We start from the raw sequence: 25,000 nt of genomic DNA, 5'->3' as shown, positions 1-25,000 counted from the left end.
GCTTGCCTGAGTGGCAAGCTGTAGTCAGCATGTATTAGCCCGAAAAAAAATTTGATGAGTAGGATTGATAACCGTTCTTCTGTGATTTGAATTCCATCAAAAGCTTCACTTGCCAGTCGGGCAAGTTAAGGGCAGAATTTACTAGCCCGATAGCAAAATCCACTAGCCCCAGACTATTGGACAAGGCTTCCTTTGCACACTGCGTAAAATGAACTGCTTAGCTGAAGTTTAGTGATTAGAGTTAGGAAACTGAGTGAATTCAGGTCAGTTTTCCCAGTATAATGATCCTAGGTGGAACCTGATTCACTAAGTTTCCTAACCCTAATCACTAAACGTCAGTGTCGTATTCCATTTAGGGTTAGGGTTAGGGTTAGGGTTAGGGCTGGGGGTCAGAGTTTTGTCCACCACCCCTAAGAACTAGCTTGCTGAGTCATGCTCTGCAAACTTAAAGTCAGTTATTAATGTTTTCATTCACTGGGCTAATATAAGAATTGCGAGAATATTAATATTATCTCTTTTGTAAATACTGAAAAAGCATATAGAAGCAGGTGATAGTCTTCATCATCCACAAATTTGAAAGGTGGAACAACTCCATTATCAAGTTTGTGTGTGAAATGGTGGAGGTTTTTGTCCTTGAAACTTGGTTAGGTACTGTTTATTTCTTTCAACTTTTAGTAAGTCTTGTGATAAATCTATCCAGGAACGTTATGTCCTCTTGCTACTTTATGTGGTGCCTCCATGAACGTTCATGTTCTTTCTATACTTCATGTAATTTTAGACCGGAAGTCTGCCTTGTTGCTGAGTGTATTTAAGGCTTTTACATGTATGTACCAGGGTGGATTATTAGCCTAATAGTGAAAATGTTAGATGTAAGGATCATGTTTTAGGCCATGGCCATACCATGGCAATGTTTGCTTGGAAAAGACACTTCGCTCTTTATTTTCAGTCTCTTTACCTATGTGGAAATATCACACTCTGATAGTGTGACAGTTGCTGAGAGAGAAGATAGTTATTTGACGGAAATAAACCTCTTTATCTTTCTCCATGTAGATCATGTGGCATTCTCAAGGGAATTTACCCTTTGTCATTTCATAAATTATGCATAAAATATGTATGTGAATAAGACAACATTGAAAGAAACAGTTATCCAGGGTATTATCATATAAAAGCTAACCATGTATACCATCATTGATAGCCTGTCAAATACTTAACTACTGGTTGTTAAGAGTTGTCTTACAGTTAAGGAGGGTGAGTGCCGCGCCCGTCCCTGCAGCTTTCACAGGGGTCTTATGTTATGACAACTTACAAAGTTCTGTGACACTTTAACAGGAGTATATTATGTATATTGATGAGAATGGAGGATCAGTTAAACGTCTGGTTATTTTAATGCTATTAACAGTAGTACAGCGTGCATTTTCACATTTTGCCATTGAAATGATTCAGTTACCGTCATCCAAAATAGTTTCTCAAAAAATGATTTTCGTTTTAGTATGGTTTTTCAAAATGAGAATGATAGATTAGAATTTCAATTTAGCTTGCACAAAAAATAAAAAGAAACAATGGATCTAGGACATTTTTATCATGTTATTACTTCTGTCACTTGTTAAGTTAATCAACTCCTTCATTCTCTGTACCATTCTTAGCTTACCGTGATAATTTATATCACAGTTGATGAAATCTGGAAGCAAGCCCTCCATTTAGGAGAGTCGCGAGCGGCAAGCCCACGGAGACATGCTTTCCCTCGCGGCTTGCTCGCTCACAGGCTGCAGTTGACGCGCCGTTGACGCTGCCTGATATATTCTTAGAATGTCCCACATAACAAAGTTTTTTATATGTTTTAATCCGTTCTGTCTTTAGTCGCAAGTTTGTTAAATAATGTAGTCTCTAAACTGAACTTTGGACTGTAAATAGCGATACTGGTAATGCGTTTATAATGTGTAACTAGGTGAGTCGTCAGTGTGACTTAAGTATGAGACACTTGTATTAGGGCTTGTTGGTTTTTTTCCGAAATAATAATCATTCAGTATTAGTTCGCTCTTGTTTCACGAGTCTCGCTCGTACTAAAGTTACATTCTTCAGGTTATTTCTTTAAATTACTAGATGTTGGAATGGTTATGATTGTAGTTAACCTCAAAGTATTAGCGTAGGGATTCGATAGGCTGAAGTCAATGTTGAAATCAGCTCTTTTTAGTGAAGTGTATAGAGTGTTTTTTCTTGAACCGTGAAACAGATACTAACAAATAGTGCCAAGTAGCAAGAGGTAAACAAAAGAAGACTTTAGAATTAGTGCATAATAGTGCGTAGTATTCTACTACTATTTCACGGGTCAAGTAATATCACTCTATACGTATCTATCTCTGCAAGACATAGGGTCGTATTTTTCTCCTACTTTAGGGTGCACGCTCGTAAAATTGACTCCCGCGCGAGGATACGCGCGACAGGAGGCGCTACGTGCGCTTACTCCACTCCCTTCGAGAAAATAAGACTTAAGTCATTTGACTTATCGTTCAGTCCTACGGTATGGATGGTCAGTGGTTTTTTCCAGACCAACGTGTAAAGATGCCACCCGAACGCAAGAAATGTGACTAATTTTTACACGATCCATTTATCTGGAAACCATTCCCATGCCTTAACTGTATAACTAACTGTACGGTTCCGTAGATATTAGTGTTATACACAAGAAATAGCCTGCTATTTTTAGTTTCCCTTCAGTGACGTCAATTAACCCGGCTTTTGCTATCAGAGTACTGCAGGGTATGATAACGCCGAAGTAGGGACACTTTCACTTTATTTAGCCATAGTATTATAACCGTGCATAGCCATAGTCGATAATGTAATCAGAGAGAGCTTTGACCAGAGCTGAGCATTTTAGAAGTGCTCTCACTGGTCTGATTTCTTAACAAGGCAATCGTATTCGCAAGAAAGGCAAAGAGCTAAATCTGACATGAAGTGTAGGCCTATGTGGGGGATTTTATTTGCACGAAAAACGATACGGCTCGTATGAGGCTAGCTCTAGAGTGAGCTAATTTGAACTCTGTACCGCAGAATGAAATACTGCCTATTTAGGGCCATTGTAGCTTAAGCTAAAAAATAAATTAAGCTTGTTTTAATGTTGTAGGCTGACCACGTTTCAGTTGTTCATTATAATTGGAGAGTTGAACATAGATCTCTGTCAAATCTTTTTAAATCAAGTCTTTTAAATCTAAGGTCAATCATTTGTTTGGTCCTCCAGTAGGCTGCCGGGCTTGGGGAGTATTTAGCCTCCTTTTGTCACTTGTGCGGAGAGATAGCCCGAGTTAGAAGGCTGCGATTTTTAACTGGATGAACGAGACGTTTTGTTGTGATTTGGCAGATGTAGAAGTGTTTCTTCGATTGATATCAACATATATACTTAAAAATATATATTTTCCGCGTAAAATTAATTGTTGAGTATAATTAAAACTACAAGTGTCCCTGTAAAAGTTATTGTGTACAGGCTCCTGATCTTAAATAATGGTACCTTTACTTTAACTGTAAAAGCTGTCAGATGGCACTTGCGCATTCAAGTGTGTGATGGTAAAATAAAGCTGCTTAAGTGATAGCCTGTGTACTGATTTATGAAAAACAGCTAATTTGTATGTGCAGTACAAGGCCATAAACAAACTCCCTAGAATAACAATTCGAAAATATTCCCACTCTTTTTTCTTTCTCATTGCTGCCAAAGAAAGCAGCTCTAGGGGAAACTATTAGTCAAGAGCTTCAATTTAAGTGATCACTTCATACGACTCATTTCGCTGATAATGATGACTCTATCTGAAAAGTTCAGAGTTCCTTACCTTTCGGTGAGATCTTCAAGGTCCTTCCGTACCCGCCTCCATTTCCGGCGCCTGCCTCTGTTTTCCTACCTCCTTCCCTTCTGCCTTTTTTGATATCAAGCACCGTGGCGTAATTTCCCTCTATTTCTCCTGCTTCCCATCCCTTTCAAAATAGTCCAGTCAATCTAGGCATTTTCGAGGCTCAAGGAGGGAGGATAGTTTTACTAATTCTAGATCTTTACGATGTACAACAATGCAGAGTTTTTGAGCGGATAAGCTCCAACGCCTATGAATTTGATAGGAGGGGAATGCGTTTTCATTTAAGGAAAAGTGTTGTTACCTTCGCAAAAAAATTTATAAAGGTTAACGGAACATTCATCGAACTTTGGTTCCAGCAAACGTTGGTTTTAAGAAAGCGAAATTCGAAATAGTAAAATAGGGAGGCAGGTTTTTAAGGGAAAAATTAACTCTGGTTAGCCAAAACAATGCGTATGTAAAAATATGTTGTGAGAGTCTATGGAGAAATGGAAATTCCCCACGCACAGCGTAATTTACGCAACTCAGTGAAAAGGTTAACATGTAGTAAGTTGAAGTGTTACACAACGCTCATCCGAAGAGAAACATAGGCTCCGCCAAAAGAGGTGAGCCATGGCCATCAGAAGCTACGTCAGGCAAGCCCATTAATGTCGTACATATGTCCAGTACTTTCGCTCCTTCATTGACCGCTGCAATTATTTTCAGACGTATAGGATCCCATAATCGTTATAGAAAAAAAGAGGTCTTCAGACTTCATTTGCCAATGGACGAAAAAAAAAAACTGGTCAAGGTTCATGGTTGTTCTCAAAAAAGAAATGCAGGGAGGGAATATAAACGCCTCGAGACAACAGAGCGATTACTCTACTTATTCAGAAATGAAGAGCTGCCGCAGAAATGAAATGCAAACTAAACATACTGATGCACTAAATTAAATCTGAGACTCGCTACAACAAGAGGATAAAACTGGAACAGTCACACTGAACTTGGTTTTCTGGAGTTCCCTTACAACAGATTTCGCCAGGTGAAGAAAAGCGCAGAGCCTTAAGATCTAGCAAAAACCAAATAGACGGAGTCCTTAGCAGAATATTTATTCACTCACATTGTAAAGCACGGAGTCATAATCCTAAAGGAAGTTGCGCATGTCGCGAGAAAAAAAAAGAATCCCTGTTTTCGATCACACATATTGTGTCCAAGGTTTGAACATAACTACTTCACAAAAGTCGATTACGTACAGAAAACGGGAATAGGTGTGAAACAGTTTGTACTGATACTAAGCTATCGTCCGTTGCACACATTTAGTCGCACGTTATCCTGCAGCATGGATGCAAATTTAGTAGTTTACCGAAGGTGAGCAAAATATCAAATCAAACTGTTCACAATCGTATCAGTCAGCTACTAAATTTGAATCCATGCTGCACATATAAAAAATTACCAGCCTGTAAAACTGCTAAAATACTTACTACGTTTCTGATATTACGCCAAAAAACAATTATTGTTTTTAACCATGTTAACACAGACTGACTAATAATTTCCCTTTTAAATACCGTCATAGAAAAAAATTAAAGCTTGGAAAACAGAATATGAAGACAGACAAGTGGCTGGGTAACCTGTGCAGAGCCGTCAAGACGAAACACTTAGCCTGGTGTTTCTCACACATCAAGTCGGCGTTTTTTAAATCAAAACTACCCAAAATACACTAGCGATGTTGTATCAAAAATTCTTGAGAAAATAAAACACAATTATCAGATTTTTGTCTGAATTTGTGATCTTCCTGAAATTGGGTTTCCTGCGGTGAGAGTTGAAAATCTTTATTGCCAATTTTTCTCATGTTTCACCGAACCGATTTTGGCTGATTTTTAGTATGTTGTTAAACAGCTATTCAACAAATAAACGGCGTTGAAAAAAATTCTGTTGCAATTAGTTTGATACTAAACCACAATTTGACTGGGCTAAAACTCCCACCTCCCGCTCTTTCCTCTCCAGCAACTCTAGGGCTCTCACCTTGCTGTTCTCCTCCACTATTGCACCACTGCAAACTGGTGGGTACGAGTGATTTTTAAACATCTCTTTTAACACTTAGTAAACACTTAGTACCCTCCCCATTGTCTTATGCAACCTCGTTCCCAGGGTTCTTTCCAACCCCGCAACGGACGGGTAGGAGAGAACCCTGGGAACGAGGTTGGCTTATTTCACAAGCGAGAGGGTGAAGCCGAACGAAAGAACAAATATTTCTTGTGTCTTCGCGTGCATTCAGGCTGTTTCACTGTCGATTGTGTCGGACACTGAATACACTAGTGAAAGCCAGGCTTAAATTACCGAGAGCAACTGCCACATTGACGGAGCTCTCACACAAGCTTCAAATGAGCAAAACCATTTTAGTCACAAAACCATTAAAATCACAAAGATTGTGACCTTTCTGAAAAGAAATTGACCGTGGGTCCCTTTGGAAGCAGGCCTAGTCGTTCCAGGGTTCGATGCATGTAGTGAAGAGTGGCGCAAAATGGAGCACGGGGAGAAAAAGAAAGAGGTGGAAGCCAAATAAGAGCAAGAGAGGACGAGGAGGGTTCTCTCCAAGGTCGTGGTGTTGGTGTTGGTGTGCCCCTCGCCAGGTTCTCAAATGCTCCAAGAAAAAGCTACAAGGAACAATGAATGTAAGAGCAATGACCCATAAACGCATAAACGCGGTGTACATAGCATCCCCGACGCGAAAGTCAATTGCCCGAGGGGGTGGGCCTCATTTTGAGTCACATTTCCCACTGTACGGAGCAAAACTCCTGTCAAATGCCCGGAGTATGCCCGGGGGGGGGGGGGGGGGGGTTGGCGGCTTTGGAATTTACTGGCACGACTCTAGTTCGGGCTCCATTCGACCTAACGGTGGCTAAATTGACTCCATTTGGCCTTCAGACCTCGGCCTGGCAAACCATGCCACTGTAAGCCCCCCAAACCAGTAACGCAAAAAACCCTCCGTTAAATCGCCCCTGCAAATATAAGCCCCCGGGGGCTTGTATTTGGAAAATTGCCCTCAAATACAAAGTAAAACAAAGCAAAAACGGTAAATTTACCTTCAACTATAAGGCTAGCCCAATCGATTTTGAAACGCAAATTTCCCTCCGTAGATAAGCCCCTCCAAATAAGCTCCTCCAAAAATAAGCCCGTCAAAAAGGGTCTTTGAAAAGTATAAGCCCCGGGGCTTATTTTCGGAATTTTACGGTATTCTGTTGGGACTTTTCTAGACTGGTTGAGCTGCGTGCAAACGGACCCACTGAGCCCCCAACATTTGGAAGGTGTTGCGTCCGTTTGCGCGTAGCCAAACATTTGACAACATGCAACATCCAACAATGTTGGGAGTTGTTGCCCAACAATGTTGGGTGCGTCCGTTTGCATTTAATGATATTTTTCATTTATAAGTGAAACGTTTGTCTCGACCAAACCCTGCTCATTTCTCTAGATCCTACCCCAATGACAAAATAACTGGTTCAAAACACCCTCTCCTGCCCCCTGCAAACGGACCCAACTTTGTTGTTGCGCGCGTGTTGTTGGGAGCTGTTACGCAAAGTTTGAAACCAGCCAAATCTACGTGCAAACGGATGCAACAACCCCAAAGATGGTGGGGCCAACAATGTTGGGAGTTGTTGCGTTCGTACTGGCCATGGCAGCTCGTCCATCAGTCCTGAAGACTTATAAAATATAATTTTAAAACAAAAAACTGAAAAAACATTTCGAGACCTTTTGTTGTTTTGTCTACCGGAAGCTCGTGACCAATTAATGCCATGCAACCGGAAGTGAACGGACATAAAATAGCGGTTATTATTTTATTTTGTATCTCCTTATTCACTTTTGGCATTATTCGTCAACGAACTTCGGTACCTGAAATCGAGAAGACTGTTGTCAAAAGTGGGAATATTTTCGGAATTTAACTTGTATGGGAAAGAACAATAGGGCAGGACAATACACATGCATGTATCGTGCATAGCGGGCTGGGAGGAGATGACAGGCTTTCACTGAAAGCATGCGTATTTTGAGATACTCTGCATTGTCCGTTTGTAATGGCGATCAAAACATTGGACTTGCACACTGCAGTTACTTCTTTGGCTCACAGATAACGTCTTGCTTGAGGCAGAAATCATCATCTGGAAGCGTTTTGGAGGTTTAGAAAACAACAGCTTTGATAATAGTAGGAAGAAGGGATGGAATATCTTTGGACGTTGGTCCATTTCCCCGCCGGGAGGTTTTGCACGTTGCGTCGTTGTGGTAAGAGAGCTTTTTTTCTTTGTCTATTTCTCAAAGCTAATGAAGATTGAGTTTATGGCACTATTTTGATTCTTTCTGTCGACGACAGGTGTCATTTACGGTTTGGTTCACGTTTATTCAAACATGTATGCGTCCATGATTGCGATTTTGTAATCATGTGGAATTTTACACCCATCCGTGGCCATAAGCTTAAATCTTACGTTTATTTCTTAGTTTTTTACTTGGTCAATATGGTTTCCTCCTAATTAATTTCCGAAGTGTTTGGGTTTTATTATCGCAGTATTGCTTAAGAGTGCTTGGAAATGAGGTACTTCAGTGGATTTTGCAATCTTTAAAGAGTCATGAAGAGTCACGTTTGTCGTTTGCTTCGATTGTATTTTAATTTAGTTTGTCTTACATTGGACATACATATTAAAATCGAGCAGTTCAGAGACTATGGTGCGACAGATCTAAGATTAATGAAATAAGTCAAGGCAATTTGCTTCTGATGGAAAAGCATGGCCAGAATCAGAATATTACTGAATTTTGGATCATGCAGAGTGTGTAAATGGCCAAAACTGGGATAAATATGAGCTTAATATTATAAAAGGTTAAATCTTTCATACACGGAAGTTTCGTGGGTTCAAATCACATCTGGGGGTCAGATTTTTTCTGTGTCTTCTTATGCTTGATTCTTTATATCTCCCTTTATTCCCTTTATTAATCTCGCTTCATGCGTAAGCAGCAAGACTCATAATCTGCAAGCCGTTTTTTCTTGTACTTAGCTCAGTTTGGGTCCCAGGCTTTCCTAGTGGAGACCATGGAAACTGGGAATAAGAATCGTTGCGTGACCGAAGCCATGCATGTTTTGTGAAGAAAGCTTAGGAAGGATTAATTAATGCGATTTAGAGCTTTTCTGGAATGGGCAGTCCACAAATTCTATCCTGTGAAAGAGTTGATAAATTTGGAACAAGTGAACACTTCAGTGGTCGAAAAAAATAGAAGACTAACTGGTTGGGTGTTGTAAACTTTTATTGAGTCTCGTGATGAGCATGCACTTTATTTTCGGTGATGATTGAAATGACTTGCTATGTTCTCATCACGTTTTTGATCTCTGGCAATGATGTAATTGTCTCTAATTTAGGTCCTTGAATGTTCATGTAATTATACATGCTAACATGCATACTAAATCAATTCAGAAACAAGTGGTCGAATATGACTGATATAAAAAGTAAATATCCCGAAGAATACTCGACCATTGATAAAGTAGGAAGTGTATTTCCTTTTAAAGCATCTGTCCAGGAATTTTTGTATGACCCTGAGATCTGAGTCTACTGCGCCATAAACAGGCAGACCGTAAGGAAAATTCCGTAAAACTAAGGCGCTAAATAGGTGGTCTACTTCACCTTGACTGAAACCTTCGTTCCATAAAGATCTTAATACAAACAGACACTTATTTGCCTTAATCAACTTAGCATGTACATGTTTTCGCTATAATTATGTACAATTCTCCTGAAACATAACACCTAAAATGGGCAGCTCCGTGCATTGCAGAATGTTATTTACTTGCGCAATATCCTGAATAAAACCTCTCTTGTGAAAAATAATTTCTGAATTAAAAACTGATCCACCAAATCTGTGCGACAGTACGTGGCCATTACTCCAAATGGGAACAATGAGAGTAGAGTCGTCCGCGTATTTAAACAGAGCTGGGTGATTTTCTATGTTGATTTCCAGATACATTATTTAAATAGCTTGACTGTTGAAAGAACAAAGACTGCAAAGGAAGGCAGTTTGATTCGATAAAAAAGGGATTGCATGGTCTCTGGGTTTAGAAAAATAAATCAAACGCAGTACACATTTTTGCAGAACAAGTATATTATTGAGCTAGGTCTGTGGAGAGTTGCCCCATGCACACATACCATAATTTAAATAAGGAGCAATAAGTGCATGATATAAATTCGAAAGAAGATGCCATGGAATGTAATGCCTCATTTTAGCAATTATTCCAACCGATCTACTAATTTGCAACAGATAATTAAAGTCAATAATAATTATTATGATGCTTCCATGATAATTCAGAATCAATCATTATACCCAAATATTTAACAAAGTCCTTCATCTGTAGAATTACTTGAGTAATTAAAGTTGGATTAAAAAATTTAATTTGAGGAATGAAAGGTATTCTTTTTTGGCGCGGACGAAAAATGACATAATTGGACTTTTTGCGTTGAGCATTAGTTTGTTAGCATCTTGCCATTGACTTACTTTCTCAAACTCCTTGTTGACAGTTAGTTCAAAAGTACGTAGTTGTCATTTGCATTGGTTAGACTTGATCATGCGCGAATAGATAAAAAGTAAATTCCTTGGAAGATTGATGGATGTTATTAATACTATAAAAAAAACAGCAAGGGTCCAAGTACAGAGGCTTGAGGCACTCTGCATACGATCGTTTCATGAGTCTCAGATATAGTTTTCAGGTAATGTCTCGTCTTCACCCTTAAACACTGGAATTACTCTTTCACATTTAAGTTTTGCAGGGTAAACCCCAGTTAGTACAGACTGGTTAAAAATTTTGGTTAATGGTATGGATATGACTGATTTAGCAACAAGCTTTTGTATGGCAACAAGCTAATTTCTGTTTCAGGTGAGCTACTCAAATCCTGAGTGTATTGGTGTATTGTTTCGTAGGCCTCCGAAAAGGTGACCCACTCATCAGGTAAACTCCATTATTACTCATTCAAAAGATTTCCCTGATTCTGATTGGCTAAAAGCTCACGTTTAATTCACCATAACCAATTACTGATGACCAAATTTGGAAGAATTTTGAGTTTAGCGAGGAAATGACGTCAAAAATGCAGCGTTCTTGCAGGTTAATGCACAATTAATCGAGAAGACCTGGGCACAAGGTTGAGTTGTTTTGGTTGTGAACTTGAAAAATTGCGGACATTTCACTTGTTTCAAGAGTACGAACTAGGCGAAAAAATAGCTAAAAACATGGCAAGATCAGCAAGAAGACAACTCGAAGGGCGACATCTGCTATTTGCAGAATATTTGCGGAGCTGAACAACCCTAAAAGTGCACTATCAAAGATGAACTTAACATCAATGGATTGATGGAGGTAAGCATGTTTTAGCCATGTTTTTAAACTAGGAATTATTTTGAATGAATAATAAAAAAATTACTGAATTCAGCATTCGTATCATATGAAGAATTATGACGATCTCGGAGGGTGTTATCCGCCTTGGCCTATGGCCTCGACGGATAACAACCTCCTTGATCTCCATAATTCTTCATAAGATACTCAGCCTCATTCAGTAATTGTTAATTATAACTCTGAAGCATTAAAGTCTACATCAACAATATGACCGCGTGATGAAAATGGCTACATATAACGTTTGAAATTTAAATTTTTAAGAATTTTTATAATGAAAAGTGCGCGTGTGCTCTTAATCGCCTACAACTCTTATATGAAACCTAAGTCACACTAAATGCTCACGCTAAAATCTCTGGCTTTGAAATGTTCAATTATACCTTAGGATGAACTTGCATTGATGTCTACACTATTGTTGAGACAAGTTTGTTGTGCTTGTTCAGTGTTGCCATGTGAGGTATATATTTATATTATTCATGTGTATTCATGTTATTGTTATTGTGCTTTTTTTGGAGATGAACTAGATGTCATGGTTAACCTCTTCATCCTCTCCTTTTCCTAAGTTGTGAATAATCAGTGCATGATAATGAGTTGCTTTTGACAGACTGTGCAACAAGCTAATGATAGATAGATGTAAGCATTCTCTCTTTTTTAATTGGAAGATGAGTGGTATCGATAAACTCTTGCCACGATGTTGGCAGATTTTCCGCACAACCATGTTAATTTAATTAACTAGGAGGTAGAATTTAGGCTTTAACTGTGGTCTGTGACTTAAGTTAATAAAATATTATGGGTAAACTGTATGTTTATTGGTCTCTAGAGGTATAGGATCTAAGCTGATCTAAATTGTAGCCCCTTGACTTTATCATGGAAAATTTCTTCAGTGCTCGAACTTAACTTTTAGCTCTGGTCTTCCACTGGACCAGTAGGCTAAGAATTTACTGGTCCCAGGAGCAAAGTTACTGGTCACCCTTTACATTTTTTTTTGCACGTATTTAATTTGTGTGTGTAGGTAAAAACATGTAAATGCCACACTATGATCAAATAAACACAACAATTTACATGTATCTTTTTAGTGATACATAGCAACAATGATAAGTGTATTACAATTATAATTCTTCCCAGTTACAGGCCATAGTTGCAACATAAATAGAATAGCAGCAGTTTTATCAACTTCATTGCTGTCTTAGGCTTAAGTTAGGTCATCAATCCTTTAAGCAAGGCCTTCGCATTCTTTGTGATGCCTGGTTCCAATGCAAAATTGCCCTTTCAGCTGTAAAGTCCTCGGGACTTGAACCATTGAGGCAGATGTTCATGAGCATGTCAACAGTTTCAACATCAAGTGAGTTTCGATACTCTGATTTGAGTCGCCCCATACAAGAGAATCCCCTTTCACAGCAAGATGAGGACACTGCCATTGCCAGACAAATCTCAACCACCATCAACGTGTTTTCTTTATCGGAGTTGCAGCAGGCGGTGCTGGTGTTGTGTTGCTTTCTTGATTTTGCTTTCCTCCGAAGAAAGAACTCAGTGAGCATTGAACTTTTTTTCGTTTGGACATTTCAAGAAGTTGTGTTTTGAAAGAAAATAGAGATTCAATCAACATCGATCATTTGGCAAACGCGGGAAGCCGCCATATTGAATCCCACAATCCATTTAATCTCAGCGTAGAACCCAGACTCTTACCTGCCAGGCCAGAAACGCCTAGCGATTTTTGCTCGACGTTTTCGAAGCATTCGCTTTCAGAAATTCTTTATCTGCTTTGACACTTTTAGCCCCTTTCAGCAAGATACAAAAGCAATTATTTATCGGGGTACTGTAACTTTACTCGTCCACAGGACTAGTGGCAAAAAAACCTACTCGTTTTGGGCAATTTTTACTCGTTTTGGACGAGTGGACGACCGTTAAGTTCGAGCACTGTTCTTATACCCTTTGGAGTTTTGCCCTTCAGAAGATTATTACAAATTTGCTGGGGGACACTTAAACGCCATGTGAATGTGAGTGTAATTTTATTGTGGTGAACTGTGCACTTGTACATTGTAAGGTGTGTGGAAATCACTTACTGTCACCATATTTAACTTTGGACCTGTGTCTTAGTGTCTTTCTTCTTGTTCAAAGTACATGAATTTTTTAGGCTATCATTATAAAAAAATTTTGTGATGCAGTTAGAAAGTCGATTTCTAGATCTGATAGGTTAATCTCTCCTGGGATCTCTAACAACTTAAATCAGTTATTTTGCAGAGGCTTGGAAATAAGCTCTCTGTAATTTGACCCTTTTGAAGGGTCTCTCTGATATTTTTTACCAGCTGTTTGTTTTTCTTGACTTGTTTTTCACTGGCACACTTACCTTTAATTGAATTATAACAGCAGCAGTATAAAATACAGTCTGGTATCAAATGTCATGAGTTGCTTTTTGTGATAATTTGGAAACTCAAATGGCAAGTAAATGATCTAAACTGGGATATAATTAGGTTTTTGCACTTTTGAAATCAAGTGGCACAATACCGTTTTTTTATTGGTAGTCATCTTTTGTCTATCAAGTTCCATGTTGCATGTGAAATGGGATATTGTTGTCTGATGCAGCTAATCCAGTTAATATTTACTTGTTTATTGTTAACTCAACCCTTATGCTCTATATTGTTTTATTAGTTATGCATAGCAAAATGCTCTATGTACCTGAACAGTTTGTGTAGTTTTCTCTTATTGGTATGTACATGTTACTTTCATAGAATGATTTTGGACTCTTCAAAATAGATAATGATCTCATAATATGTTAAGGAGGTTCATTTGTATGTCTGGCCTTAGGAATTCTTGATTTCAATGCAAATGATTTTATGTTTAATATGCAGCTTGACTTTAAAAACAGTTGGTGAAATTTAGTTTTCATTTGAAATACTGAAAAGTTTACTTGACAATTAATGATCGTGTATGTACATACAGTGTTCATAATTATATAGAGGAGTTGGTATTTGATCATCCATCCAGTGTTATAGATGATCTGGTTTTAATAAATTAGTCATTTCTTCATACATATGAGGAATAATAATTAGTTCCTTAAAGGTGACAAAAAGTATGAGTGTGTGATGCATAGCCAGGTATGTCCAAGCTAGTAACTACCCTTGCAAAATAACTTTTGGAATTCCTAGGAATTCCTAGGAATTCCCAGTTTAAAAAGTTCTGGTTCTAAATTCCTAGAAATTCCCGGAAATTCTAAATGGAAATGAAACTAGACTTGGAATTCCTAGGAATTCCTAGGAATTCCAACCTACAAGATTTTAAAGCGCAAAAAATTCTTAGAAATTCCAAGAAATTCCTAGGAATTCCTAGGAATTCTAGGAGTTTACAGGTTTAACATCATGTTATCAATCAACATCCAATATAATAATGCCAGGATAGTAAAGTATACGCAAATTTAATGATTAATTACCAACTGGAGAAAGCATGGAAATTGCATTTAAACAAGTTTATGATAATAATGTTCAAAATCACATCTTATAGTACATGTTTTGTTTTTTAAAAAATTGAATAAAACAATTTAAGTCCTCAGAGATATAAACTGTTCTTGAGTCATTATTGAAAAATTGTGGGACACATTTGTAACTGGAAAAATACAGCAAAAGAGTCTTGATTGAATTAATTTTACAGCGGGAACATATATGTAAAAGAAGAAAAAGTCAGAGCAAGCTTATCTGCTAAAGCCCTTATTAAGCCGCTCTTTTAATTCAGGTCTCAAACTGAGAACAAAATAATGAACTGGAAACTTAAAAATACTTGTAGTACATGGTGTACATACTTGTTCATGACTACAGTAGAACCCCGGCGGTGAACTCGAACTCTAAAGGGAAACGAAAAATAGTTTGATTTTAATTGGGGAATTCGAGTTATCGGGGTAAATTTCAGTGAAATCTTGATCAAGAGAAAGCAAATTTAGTTCGACTTAGCGGAGAATTCGAGTTATCCGAGTTCGAGTTATCGAGGTTTTACTGTATTAAATCCGCCAGAATCTGATCGAGTATTAGCTTATTCACGTAGAATTCCATCAACCATTTGCAACAACGACTGCAGTTATGTCTCCAGTAAACAAAAAGGAACCAATAAATGGTTTTCCATTCCATCTTGAAGTTTCGTGTTCATATATCGGAACGATCTGTAATTTCACTTTGATCTCCAGCTTCATTATTGAGTACGTGGTTACCATCAGAAGACACATTACGAAGCAGGAACGTACCTTTACCTTTCACAATCCAGCTGACTTATCGTTCTCAGACATGGCTGGAAGCACGTTTCATGTGTCAACAACAAAATAAATGAACAATCCGCGTTTAAAATAATGTCAATTTCGGATGCAAAATACTTGTGCTCTTGCTAGTGAAAGTCCGCGTGAATTTGAACTCACCAAACGGAACTTCATTTCACACTTTTCCATTGGTTCAGAAGCCGCACGTGATGACGCAGTTCACTTAGTGGGGAGACTGGTAACCAGTATAGCTCAAACATGGCGGATGATTTTGCTCGATGATGAGCAAGTTGAAAAAACCGGTCATTTTCAGAGCTAAATAAAATATTCCAACACTTTTGAGGTATAGGCAGCGAGAGGAAAATTTCGTATTGTGATGACCTTTTATTAGGCAAAGCCGCAATGAAAAACGTGTTGTGGACAAATTGGAAAGCTCAGGTACGAGAAGTGGCACTTTGAATAAGCTTTCAGTATCGTGCTTATTGTTGATAAATTTTTTTTAAAGATTTAAGTCGCAATAAATGTTGTATATAGATGCTGGTTAATGTCAAGAAATCCTTGTTGTTATAGGCAATTAAAGAAATGATTATTAAAATTTTATACGCTTTTTATTACCTTTGAACACTTATATAGTTTTTCCTAAAAATTAAGCCAGTGTTTCCAAGTTAACAATGACTTGGAATTATTGAGAATTCCTAGGAATTCCCACAAATTCTCATTGGTTTTTTAGCAATTCCCAATAATTCCCATAAGTTCCAAAGACAGTTTCCTTCAAACTTGGAATTATTGGGAATTCCTAGGAATTCCCAAAAATTCCCACTGGTGTTTTAACCCATTCCCAAGTATTCCCAAATATTCCAAGGTTTTTTATCTTTGCTCATTTGCATGTCTTGGAATAAATTGGAATTCCTAGGAATTCCTAGGAATTCCCAGAACTCTGGGAATTCATTTCACAAGGGTAGACGAAATGCTTTTTTTCTGTGATGTTGTAAATTAAAAAATCTGTTTTCCACTATATAAAAATAAATTATTGTAAGTACATGTACATGTAATATTATTACATTGCACTTGTCTAAAACGTGATAAGGTTTTTTTTCCACTGTCATTTAATTCAGAACTTGATTTGAATTTACTAAAATACTGCAGTTTCTTGTGATAATTTAAATTGTACATTTTTCCTAATATTTTGATGGCTCAAATCAACAAAAGTTACCTATAGTTACCTATAGTGGCACTCAAAAGTAAGTTACAGTATTTATTTGATTAACCGTCCTGGGTGCTTATTAAATTTTTGGACCTTGAGAGTGGGCGCTTATTCGAGGTGGGCGCTTATTCAAGGCTGGGCGCTTATTAAATTTTCATCATTTTCAGCAAGTGAAGTATGTTTATTTTGCAACAAAACAATAAATCCTAATAACAAAACACGAAGATGTAACAAAGCAAGGTTTTTGTAAAATACTCTGAAGAAAACTCTGTGCTCGGGGACGAAGTCTCTTATTAGAATTTTTTCACTCAAGTAAGTGGGGTGGGGGTGGGCGCTTTTTTGAGTTTGATTGGGAGGAGGAGGGGGTGGACGCTTATTTGAGGCTGGGCACTTATTAACTTTTTCTGCCTTTAGGATGGGCGCTTATTCAAGGTGGGCACTAATTCGAGGTTGGGTGCTTATTTGAATATACGGTAGCACCCTCTAAAAAGGCATGCGCTACGTGATAATTTCCTGTAGTGCAGGATGCCATTCTTGTATTGAGGGATGGCCAAAAAACTGAAACTATCATTGCCAAAGTTCTTGAGCAATTTCACGAATCAGTGGTAAAGTTTTGCTGTTACTAACACACAAACAAGGATCGGTGTTTCCATATGTGTAAAACATGCTTTTAATAAAGCCGCTTTATAACCACTGCACCACCTAGAAAACTACCTGTTTTAAAAAAAGTTTGAGATGATAGCTTTGAGATGATTTGGTTCTTCTCACTTTGGAAACTAGAAGCGGCTTTCACATTTCGGCAAACAATAAATCAGTGTCAAGTAAGACTAAACAGTGTGCTAGTGACAAGCTAAAAGAGGGGGACATGGACATATTTGTGGTGTTGTGGTATCGCTTATTTTTTTGTGTGGTATTGTGGTGAATAACATCCCATCTTGCGCTGTTGCAGTGATCTTAGACTGTAGCGTGTGCAGTAATTAATTCTGATTTTAAACCTATGGTATTCGGTGAAATGAAATAACTTTCAGACACTTCGCGGTGTTGTGGTTTATCATTTCGCCATAGAGACTAAGACGAGGCACCAGGCAAAATGAGCCAAAACTACAACCTACATGTGAACGATCCACAACGACCCAAAATGATTAATAACATTCAAAACTAATTTGCAAAAGATCCACAGCAACCCAAAACAAGCCAAAACAAGTCCCCCCCTTCTAGGAAAGTCTTGTAAAATTAACATTAATATCTCACCACTGCTTTTTTATAGCAGGAGTGAAGGATGATCTGTATGCTCTTTTTTTGCAAAAAAGACTTTGACAAAACAAATAAGTAACAGGCAAAATCTTTTCTTTTTTTTTCACAACTGTTTGCTCACTCCCACAGGCGTTGCATGCATTTTTCTATCTGTGTGAATGAAATAATAGAGTTCGCAAAAATAGAGTACCGGTAAGTGAAAAATAGAGTCTTGAGGTCAGTCTCAATCTCTACTAATCACTACACCAGTTCCGAGATCCTCCATTCCCAGTTATATGGAGAGTTGCATTAGATTAATCGTAGGACAAAAACTTAAATTGTGATGTTGGTGTTTTGCCCCTTTTTTGCAGTGATGCGGTGTTTTTTTTTCTGCGGTGTTGTGGTGTTGAGAGTCCCCCAATATCCCCCTCCTTAAAGAAAGCTCAAAAGAAACTTAACACAAAACCTAACACTGGTTTTCCTCAGTCTCTGAGGTAATGCTAAGTGAAATTTTTAGTTAGTTTCTCACCGGATGTGTCGTCAATAAAATATGCCAAAAATTGTAGCTTCAATGATTCTTGCACCATGTGATCCTTGTAGTGTGCGACCAGAATAATAAATACATAATTGGCATTAGTGTTATCTGCTTGCAATAATTATGGAAAGTTAGTTGTTAGTTAGTAGATGTTCGTTCTTTTTCTAAGTTATGGAAAGCAAGATTTTTTCCCAAAGGGAAGGTAGGACTATGACCAGTGTCAGATCTGGATGTTCATATTCCACTTACACTTATTTTGTTCCTATGACATGACTCCTGGGTTGATTTAGCATTCACTGTGAAATATCTTTTATTTATAATTTCAGCCTTTGCCCTTTTCACATTGATTGTCTTTGCTGATGGAGAAACCAGTAAGTTGTATTTAATGTGGATAGTAGCTGTTCCTTTATAAAGACCTGCCGACAAAATTGTTTTTTCTGATTTGTACTTATAACATTCCACTGTCTTTATGCAGACAGTTCTCCACCATAACTTCTCTTAATTTAATAAATGTTATTTATTTAGCCAGGGTTATCTCTTCAGCATAAAATGCTGCTATCAATGAGGGCCCTGAAAAAAAAATTTAAAAAAAATCTTGCTTAAGGTATTAGATCTGCTATAAACCATTCCATTTGAAAAATTTATCTCTAAAATAAATATTCCGGGGAATTGCTGGAAATTTAATACATTTTTCCTCAACATTTTGTGAATAAACCTGGCAAGTTTCAGCGTGGTATTATCAATCCTCATCTTTTTACATCAATTGGTTTTCAGTGTGGTCAACGCACCTGCAAAAATGCCCTTAATTTTTGTCGCGCTGCGCTGTTTCTTCATCACAATCTTGAATTTTTATGAGTAAACCGCTGTTCTTAATGTTTGTTGTGACACTGACCCGATTGTAGCGCGGAAAGTGGCAAGAAAATGTGAAAATCTGAGTTTAAACTCGTTACGTGACTTACTCTCAATTGATATGGCTTCGTAAACAATGTTTTAGCCTTAGCAACATGCTAATTTGCATAATAGGTCATTTAACTGCAGCCTTATCTGTCATCGACCTTGCAAGGATCATATATCTAAGGTGTCTCTAGAAAGCTTTTTACGGCCATAGAAATGATTTAGAAATATGAAAATAATAGTACTTTATTCGGGGAAGCAGAATGTAAGTGAATTTTGTTATACAGTGCAACCCCGCTATACGACCACCCCGTTATTGCGACCACTTTTTTGTGGCCCGAACAAAAGCCCACTCATTTTCTTATCTGAAAACCCTGTTAATCCGACCACCCCGTTATTACAACCAATGACCACCTTTGGGAGTCCTGGGTCGTTATTTTCTTTATAAAATTACCGCGTTAATACGAACAGTCAAAATGCTTGGTGGGGCTGCTGAATGAAAACAGACACAATCTGGAAAACAATAACCCATTACTAATATTTTATTGAATGTTCTTAGGCAAAGGTGTTAGTGGTTAGCATGACATCCGGTAAATTGTTGTGTGCAGTAAAATGGATGCATGAATAAACAATACAAAAGACCTGAAAGACTTCACTTTGCAGCATTTCGAGGCTCTCAAAGTTATTTTGCCTTCTTGTTTCTGTCACCTTCCACTGTGGCTTTTCTCTTCAAGTCCATTTCCTTCTCTTTTCTCCCAGAACTTTGAACTTTTTAATAACTGTGAAAGTGTTGTAAGCAACAATATAGAAAACAGCTCTTCGAGACAAATCACAAGCCCTTTCCTTTCATAAACAAGGAACTGAAAGAAGTCAGTGTTTTTTCGCATTACTCGGTTTCGTTTACTGTTACATTGTTCAGTTGCATTCAATTGCGGTTGTAAGGTTGTTAATTAACTGCAAAAAAGGTTGATTTATAACGGATTAAAGGTATACATGTAGTAGAATGTAGTTTAAAAGCATTTTGCACCATAATTTGACCCTACCCCGTAAATACGACCACCCCGTTAATACGACCAAATTTCCATGGCCCGAAGGTGGTCGTATTAACGGGGTTCCACTGTAACTTGCCCTGACTTACTTGAAAATCGTAACAAATTATCGCGTGTCGGGTTGTGAAAATTGCAACGTTTCTGTCAACAACAGAAAGTATCGCGTCAGATTTCAGCCCTGTGATCATTAATACTGTATTTCCAAAATAGCGCTCCTAGATACCAACTTTGGCCTTCGTTTTTCCGGCCTCTATTTAACAAAAATGCTTTGTTTTTGGAATTTGAGTTCAGGTTGAGAGTACATTTCAAATAAGCAATTTTACAAGCATGATCATTTTCTGACTTTATAGCAGCTGTTCTAATACCTTAAGAATCATGGTGCATGATGTTGCTGGAGGAAACCTCCCCTGGCAGTTGTGCCTCATTAAGCCTGCATACCTTTTGGAAGGCTGACTGCCATTGGTCAAAGGGCCACTTTACTGTGTGGGCCCTCCTCTAATAAGTCAATTTTGAGAGCATCAAGAGGGCCAGCTTCAAGAAGCATCATGTTTTTTAGTAGGGGTAGCTGGTTTGAATTTTATCCTCTGGAATATTTGAAGGGGTATTGGAAAACATGTTGAAAGAATAATGGGCTTCTTCTCAGCATGTATCAGTGCGTTTCTTGGGAATGGAAGTCAAGTTACCTTGTCCAGAAACTGGGGTTTAAATGGGATATATATTGTGGTTATAGAAGACTTCCCATTCAACCTTTTTTTTGGTGCTAATTGTTCATTCTAATTATATATATAACTCTACATATGTGTAGTTGGACTTTAGTGGCCCATTAATTGCATAAATTTTCGATGCAATACTTCATTCTTTCCATTCCATTTGGGACAAACTCTGTCATTGAAATTTTCTGTTTAGTTTCAGAATGTAAGGGTGAGAAAATCAGAATGAACAAGACAGTCTCTATTTCATCACCCGGTTATCCGGATGTCACATCATCTGGTCTAGAGTGCACTTGGATGGTAGAAAGCACAAAGGGAAAATCTGTCCTCGTAAAAAGCATTAGCCTTAGTTTTGGATCTGACATTCAGGATGAATGTGATAAAGGAATGCTTGAAATTTTTGATGGCTGTGACAAAAAACGCTTTTTAGTGGAGAAGATTTGTAATCATAGAGCAGAATATGATCAGAAAGAAGACTTGTGGGTTTCATCTGGATCATGCATCACCATCAAGTTTTCATCAGGATCAGGAAACAAATATAACTTTCGACTGAGTGTTGTTGAAACAGAGGGTAAGATAAAATACAAAACATTGTACACTTGACTGAGATTTACCTGTATTTTGGAACAAAAATTTACTACTAGTTGGTGGGGTGCATATAAATAAAGAAAAAAGCCTCTTATTGACTTAATTTATGTATTGGCCGTGCCTGGGTGCATGCTCAAGAGAACTTGAGAAACTTGAGCTGTAGTTGCCCTCAGTTACCTTCTTGTTACTTTTACATGCCTAGCTAGTTTCAAAGTTTGCTCACCAACTTCTGACATGCATCCACCACTCAATATTACATGCTACAGCATTTATCATTGGTACAAAATGTAAATTTGTTAATTCCATAGCTTTTGTAGTATGACAGTGATTCCATTGTAGAGTCATAGACAACCGCACATGTAGAGTCTCCTTCAGGAAAAAAGCTTAGTGCAAAAAATATGGTACATGTGGAAGCAGAAGCATGGAGAGAAAAAGGACTACACTGTAAACTAATAAACCTCAAGCTTTCCCTTCTTCTTTTTTCTTCATTAATTTCTCCAAACTGTACATTACATTCTTCAGGGATTTTACCTGTGACCCTCTCTTCTTTTTCTTTCAGAACCCTGTGGAGATATTTTACACCACACAAACAAGAATCAAACTTTTGTAGGATCTCTAATGTCTACTCCCAGAGGTCCAAACAAGTGTGTTTGGATTATCTCAGTGCCCAGAGGAAAAATTGAGCTTGTGTTTAAAGACAAATTTCTAGTGACAAGCCATGGGAAAGACTGCAAGGATGATTTTGTACAAGTTCAAGATGGGAAATTTAGGTAAGCTGACGAAAATAACATTAAAGTGTGAAAAACCAAAGATAAATGTATAGTACATTGAGAAGGACTGGATGAGGCTCCCTTCTGAGCCCAGTTCTTATGTAGGTGACTTGAGTATCAAATTTTAATGTGGAACAGATTTTGTGTAAACAGAAAATATCAGGCAATCAGCCAATATGAATATCAATGCAGAATAAATTACGACTGGGAAAAATAGAAACTAAAATGTGACTGCACCCGAAGGAGGAGGTTGCCAAGAATAAGGCTCTGTTTCTAACTCTTGATCTTATTTTAAATTCCCTCCTTATTTTACAAGAAATACGTGGCAATTTGAAAAGAGAATCTATTAGAGTATGGCCATTCTGCTCTGAATCTACTGGTTCTATTAATTTTATTGAACGTGTAAGTTATACTTCATTTTCTTAATTGAATATGACTACCGTTTTGCCACCTCTATAACCTTATATTACTATGAAACATTTCCGGCATGTTTAGTTGTCCACTGTAAGTTTTTGTTATATTGTTGGCTCAATGACCAGCAATTACCAGCATACAGAATTCGTCCATTAGCTTGGCATCCAAGGAAACAGATGTCTTCTCTCACCTGCAACATTAAGCCACTTTTTGGACATCTGAAAACACTAAGTCTTGTTATTCTTTAGAGCAAACTTCCTTTCTTGACTTTTATTACCAGTATCTCACCTTTGCTTGGGACGTTTTGTGGAACTGCAAGGCCATATCCAGTGTATTCAACAGGCCAATATCTGCGAGTCACATTACAAGGAAGTAGTAGTGGCATGAACTTAAAGCATTCTTTTACAGCACAATTTAATGTAATAGACAGTAAACCAACACCACGGACAGGTAAGCCAACATCCTTTGGACTCCAGTTTTGAGTGAAAATTACTTTTAATGTGGCTTTTGTTCATGCATAAGATAATTCTACTCTCTCAGTGACCTGAATTCACCCCCCTTCCCCTCCCCCTCACCAGTCTAGAAATGGACATGCTGCCAGATGCCTGGTGAAGTAAGGCAGAAATGTATTTCCAGGCTTTAGTTGAAAAACAATTCCACCAATACGATTAATTATCAAATGTAAAATCATTGATCAACTAATAATATTCCACTTAATACATGGCCACAAGATCATGGAAACATGAGGTAGTAAGCACACCCTCTCTCCATATTCATTTTTATAGAAATATATAAGTTCCAACCCACAAAAAAGTCACGGCCTTCTTCCCCACGAACCTCCCCTCAACTCCCCCCTTCCTAACTTTACCTGTTAAATCCGCCCATTCGAAAATAAACTTCTTTATTGGTCCGTAACCATGTTTGTTTTCTTAATTTTAGAAGCTTTTTGTAGCGCTGATGGCATTGCATTGAATCCAAAAGGCGGATCATTTCGTACACCCCGCTATCTGGATCAATATCCTGCCAGTTTACATTGTACTTGGATGATAAATGCAGACAAAAATCATCAGATTGTTCTTAAATTTCGGTAAGAGTCGTGTACAGTATAATACACAAGCATCTTCTGTGTTTGAAATTGTCCTTCATGTGTGAAGCAATTTACTGATATGTTCTCAAGGGTTTTCATCCAAGCGAGAAAGCATTATGCATTCACTCCCTGTGCACTGGCTACCACGCGCTTTCGTTCGTGTTTTGACAAAAAACCTAGCCTAGTGACTTCTGTGGCAACTAGTTTTTTTTTTTTTTTATTCCCTTTCCGTTTTTTACAGGGACTTTGACGTTGAAGGCGATTCCCAGGACTGCCCTGATGATTCGGATTTTACTGAAGTATATAACGGTATCGCCAGCTGGTCCAAAATTATTGGCCGGTATTGTGGCAGTGTTATTCCGCCAGCCATCACTTCCGACAGCAACAAGCTGCGAATAGAGTTCCATTCCAACACTCAGTATGCTGGGAGAGGCTTTGATGCAATGTATTCACTGAAAGCAATCGGCGAACAAGGTATTTATGTGTGCTATTATTATTATTAATTTTTTATTTTTTTGCACTTTCACTCGGTAGATTTCGAAATTTTAGTTTTGCTTTGTTGTTTTATCGTTTTTGTTTTTGACGGGTAGACTGATGATCAACCCTCAACCGAGTTATGAGCGAGGTAGAAAAAGTTTAGTACTCTACAAACTGTTTCACGAGGATTTTACGTTTTTTCAAAACAGGTGTCAAACCCCTTAATTAAAAGGCTACCTAGAAGCTTTTTGGATTTCCTAACAATCAAAGATGAAATAGTGTAATGTTACGCAAGGCTTTTATCGGTCGGCGTCCGAGTTTGAGTGACGTTTTGTATAGATGTCATTATTTGGCAGGTTTTCCAACTTGCATGTAACTAGCTACATGTGTAGTTGCTGATAAACATTTTTTCTTTTCTTTTCACTTTTGGAATGACAGTAGATTACCTAGACTTTTAAAACGTTCTTCGTCCGAGTCTATACATTATTGTCATGGTGCTGTTCTTTCCAATTTCCGGCCAAGACAAAGGGAAAAAAATCTATCTGTTTCAAGCTAAATCTTTTTTTTTAGAGAGTTCACAAAAAGGAT

At 37.9% G+C, this 25,000-nt stretch overlaps 2 protein-coding genes across 3 annotated transcripts in view; both read left to right on the top strand.

Annotated features, from left to right (window-relative positions):
- Nucleotides 1-3,580, top strand: part of LOC140935075 (sodium-dependent neutral amino acid transporter B(0)AT3-like) — a 28,616-nt gene extending 25,036 nt beyond the window's left edge. For both annotated transcript variants that reach the window (XM_073384607.1, XM_073384608.1), the window contains exon 10: nucleotides 1-3,580. This exon is cut by the window's left edge and continues 909 nt beyond it. The gene's annotated coding sequence lies outside the window, so the exon portion shown is untranslated.
- A 4,097-nt stretch (nucleotides 3,581-7,677) lies between these two features.
- The window catches only part of LOC140935074 (tolloid-like protein 1), a 21,607-nt gene continuing 4,284 nt past the window's right edge, over nucleotides 7,678-25,000 (top strand). Inside the window, exons 1-7 of the mRNA XM_073384606.1 lie at nucleotides 7,678-8,081; nucleotides 18,750-18,794; nucleotides 21,273-21,647; nucleotides 22,224-22,434; nucleotides 23,129-23,298; nucleotides 23,788-23,935; nucleotides 24,177-24,409. Of these exons, the coding sequence (XP_073240707.1) occupies nucleotides 8,018-8,081; nucleotides 18,750-18,794; nucleotides 21,273-21,647; nucleotides 22,224-22,434; nucleotides 23,129-23,298; nucleotides 23,788-23,935; nucleotides 24,177-24,409 (1,246 nt within the window). The 5' untranslated portion in view covers nucleotides 7,678-8,017. The remainder of the gene's footprint in view (nucleotides 8,082-18,749; nucleotides 18,795-21,272; nucleotides 21,648-22,223; nucleotides 22,435-23,128; nucleotides 23,299-23,787; nucleotides 23,936-24,176; nucleotides 24,410-25,000) is intronic.

This window comes from Porites lutea, chromosome 4 (assembly GCF_958299795.1).
Source record: "Porites lutea chromosome 4, jaPorLute2.1, whole genome shotgun sequence".
Lineage (NCBI taxonomy): Eukaryota > Metazoa > Cnidaria > Anthozoa > Scleractinia > Poritidae > Porites > Porites lutea.
This window is presented reverse-complemented; position numbering and strand designations above follow the sequence as displayed.